At 44.4% G+C, this 3217-nt stretch overlaps 1 protein-coding gene across 1 annotated transcript; it reads right to left on the reverse strand.

The window, feature by feature from the left end:
- Positions 1 to 598: 598 nt before the first annotated feature.
- F5891DRAFT_991525 (uncharacterized protein) lies at positions 599 to 1557 on the reverse strand (the record flags this gene model as incomplete). The annotated part of the gene is made up of 3 exons (XM_041378132.1): positions 599 to 709; positions 777 to 846; positions 998 to 1557. 3 exons carry the CDS (start codon positions 1555 to 1557, stop codon positions 599 to 601), a joined length of 741 nt encoding a protein of 246 aa, XP_041216018.1.
- Positions 1558 to 3217: the final 1660 nt, after the last annotated feature.

Raw genomic sequence — 3217 nt, forward strand, 5'->3', positions numbered from 1 at the left:
TCCGAAACCATGCAGAGGGAACTCTTCTTGCAATCATAAGTTTAGCCCATCAGCCATGCATTCCGGAAAGCAATATGCGAATCGGACCCACATCTGCAGAATTCCAACATTTTGTGGTGGCTGATGGGCCAATTTAGGAAAGTCGCACCAGGTCCAGCATGACTCCTCAAGCGATACGGGTGATGAGCTGAGAGAATCCAACATCGGGGAGGAAGATGGAGGGGCCCAACCAATGATCTCCATAACTGGACCTAAGATAAAATGTTGGTTTTGGCATGAAAATTATTAGTTAGGCCTAAGCACATTGGTTGGCCCATCCGTTCCTCTTTCCCATGTCAAATTCGCCGCGCCAGCGACCCTCTTCATCATAAATGAGCCCAGCTAAGTCATTCTCTGAGAGAGATGGATATGCCAAATCAATCATATTGATCAAATGACCCAAGGTAAATTAAGGCCCTAGGCTCTGAATCATTAGCTGAGCCCATCCGAGATGAAAATGGGGCGTGCTGGGCTCATAATTGTCCGTTGGGCTGATCCGTTTTCACCCAATGGACTAAATCTGAAGTTTTCAGCATTCATTTAATTCGGAAAGTAAAATTCAATCAATTGCAGATTCTTTGTCGACCATCACATTATTGCACATATTGGTATCCGAGAACTTCCGTTGGGCAGCCTTTTCTGCCAAATGAAATGTCCCTTGGATCAAGAACTTCCGTGAAACTAATACAGCACGAGATGTTAAACAAGATTCGAGCCGCCGTGATTCCATCACCCACATGCAATTTGCATCGGAGATGATCATAAGTACCGCCATCCTTGGTTGACATTGCGAACTCAGATATGAAACTAGTAATGTAAATCCAGTAGAGCAATCAACTACAGCTACAGCACTAGTATCCAAAGCAAAGCATATAAACCGAGTAGTAGGCAAAACTGCATGAAATTAGGTGACGCCAGTCCCACAACTCAATGTCGATCCGGATATGACATAATCTACTTATCGGACATTGCGGACAGCGTGCTGGACAATCGGGATGATTCGATTGAATTTGCGCGAATAACAGGGGTATCATGAGGATAACCTGTCCGTGCAGCCGATGCGGATGTTTCGAAGCAGCCTTGCACACCAGTCGCTACAGATGGGTCCCATGCATGCGTCCACTGTCTGCCGACCGTAGAGATGCCCACATCATCAACACCCCCAGTGCCATGGAGCCACCCCGGAAGCTGAGCGGTCGGGTGCTGTGGAGGAGCATAGGCCGTAGTGTTTACACGAGGTCGATGGGCTTCCAGGTCGTCTTTGTGGTCCCGGAGACAATTTGACAAATGCCCGACCGACGATGACATAGCCTTCCATTGTGCATCGGATGAATTTATGAGTCGCTCTAAAGTTGCCAGCCAATGGCCAAAGACTTCCTCCACCGAATTGACCTTGGCATCCAATGCATCCACCCTCTCATTAGTGGCAAGGAGGTCAAACTTGCTCCCAAGGTCCCAGATGGCCTGCAGAATGTCTTTTGCGGTTGGCTCTTCTTCCGCTGGATGGTCGACTCTCATAGAATGGACTTGCTCCGATTGGCTGGTCTGCCCGGGTATGGAAATGAGTGAGACCAGCGTCTCTTCCACAGGAGTCACTGTCAAATTTATCGGTTGTTTCTCAACATCTAAGGCAGTTGCGGATAAGGACACATGCTATTCTGAGATAGCTGCACTCACTACCATGTTCGTTGTCTTCTTAGATATATGATCTATAGATAAACACCTATAAAAAAAATATCTCCACGGTCAGCGATTCAGACAAATACCAATGACTGATAACGTGGTCGTTCGTGGGTGGCTAGTTGTATACTACCCAAAGTATGTTCAGCTAAGGATACTTCTGCAAGATCAGTAATACGATGGTCAATCCAATCTTTGGACTTGACAGGAAAACAAACAAACAATGGTCAGCCCGACAGTATGGCAATGACCAAAAGAATATATGGGTTTCTTCCTCAAGTTCCCTTTCAACAACAGTGCCTCTTACCAACTATACTCCAAAAGAAATGGTGCAGAATTACAATGATAAACTCCCTCAGCACAGAACAGGTAGAATCAAAGGTCAAGACTAGTCAAATGCTTTATTGTAGAACTCTCAGCTCAATATTGAACCTGCTGTCAAGGAACTCTTCTTTGAGTATTCAAACAGACTCAGGAACGGACGTCCTTGGGTTTACTACCAAGTCCCCTCTTCAACGGCTAAAGCCTAGCAGGCACAGAATATCTTGGCTCAGTATCGCTACTCAGATGAGTGAGGTCAAGCTTCACTATCAATTTCTAAAGTCTCCCCACTATGCTACTTCTGAGTCTTAGGTGGACGTAGAGACAACACGAATATTTTGGATCAGTATTTTTGGACAAAGACCACCAAAGGTTGGTGAAAGTAAAAGAAAAGAAAAAGAATAATAGAAATCAGAATAAAAGTGTGGCTGTACCTTGCTTGCTGGTTGTTGCACACAGTGAGCTCACAGCGGGTCGTTCAGTATGATGAGCTTGCAGTATTACTGTCTCTTGAGAGTGTTCCTCTCAGTCTTGAAACAGTTCTTGACACTGGTACTGACACTTATCACACCTTACTCACAACTTAGTGTTTAGTTGGGCTGAGAAACACCCTACTACCTGCTGGTATCTGCTTTATTTTTATTTCAAAAACTGAGGTCATTATATACACAATAAATGTGGCTGTGCTACTAGTGTATTCAAGAGTCATCAAGAGTCATAATGAGTCATATGTGCAAGGTGAGTCATAGTGAGTCATAGTAAGTATCTAGAGTGAGTCATAGTGAGTCATATATTCAGAGGGAGTCATAGTGAGTCATTGGGTATTTGCTAAGTCATGTGACCTGTCCAACCCCTGATGACAAATCCAGAAGGAGAGTAGGAAGTGTCACATGATATGAATCCTGTGCGTGGCTGTCTTTGCTTTGCCTTGTTTGAAGGGTGAGAATGACGCGAGCCTAGTATTTAGGGGTTTACTAATGTTTTTCCAGGACAACATATGTGGGAAATATTTTCACAGTCACCTGACATGTGTGGAATTTTGTCTGGGTCATCACCATGGCTGACTAAGCAAAACTCATCGCAGAATTAAATGTACTAAAATATTCAGGCTGCTGGCATATAAACTTGAAAAAATAAAAAGAAAAGCAAAAAATATTCCCTTAGCCTCAGTCCAACT

The sequence above is a fragment of the Suillus fuscotomentosus genome (genome assembly GCF_016647785.1).
Source record: "Suillus fuscotomentosus strain FC203 chromosome Unknown F5891scaffold_736, whole genome shotgun sequence".
Taxonomy (NCBI): Eukaryota; Fungi; Basidiomycota; class Agaricomycetes; order Boletales; family Suillaceae; genus Suillus; species Suillus fuscotomentosus.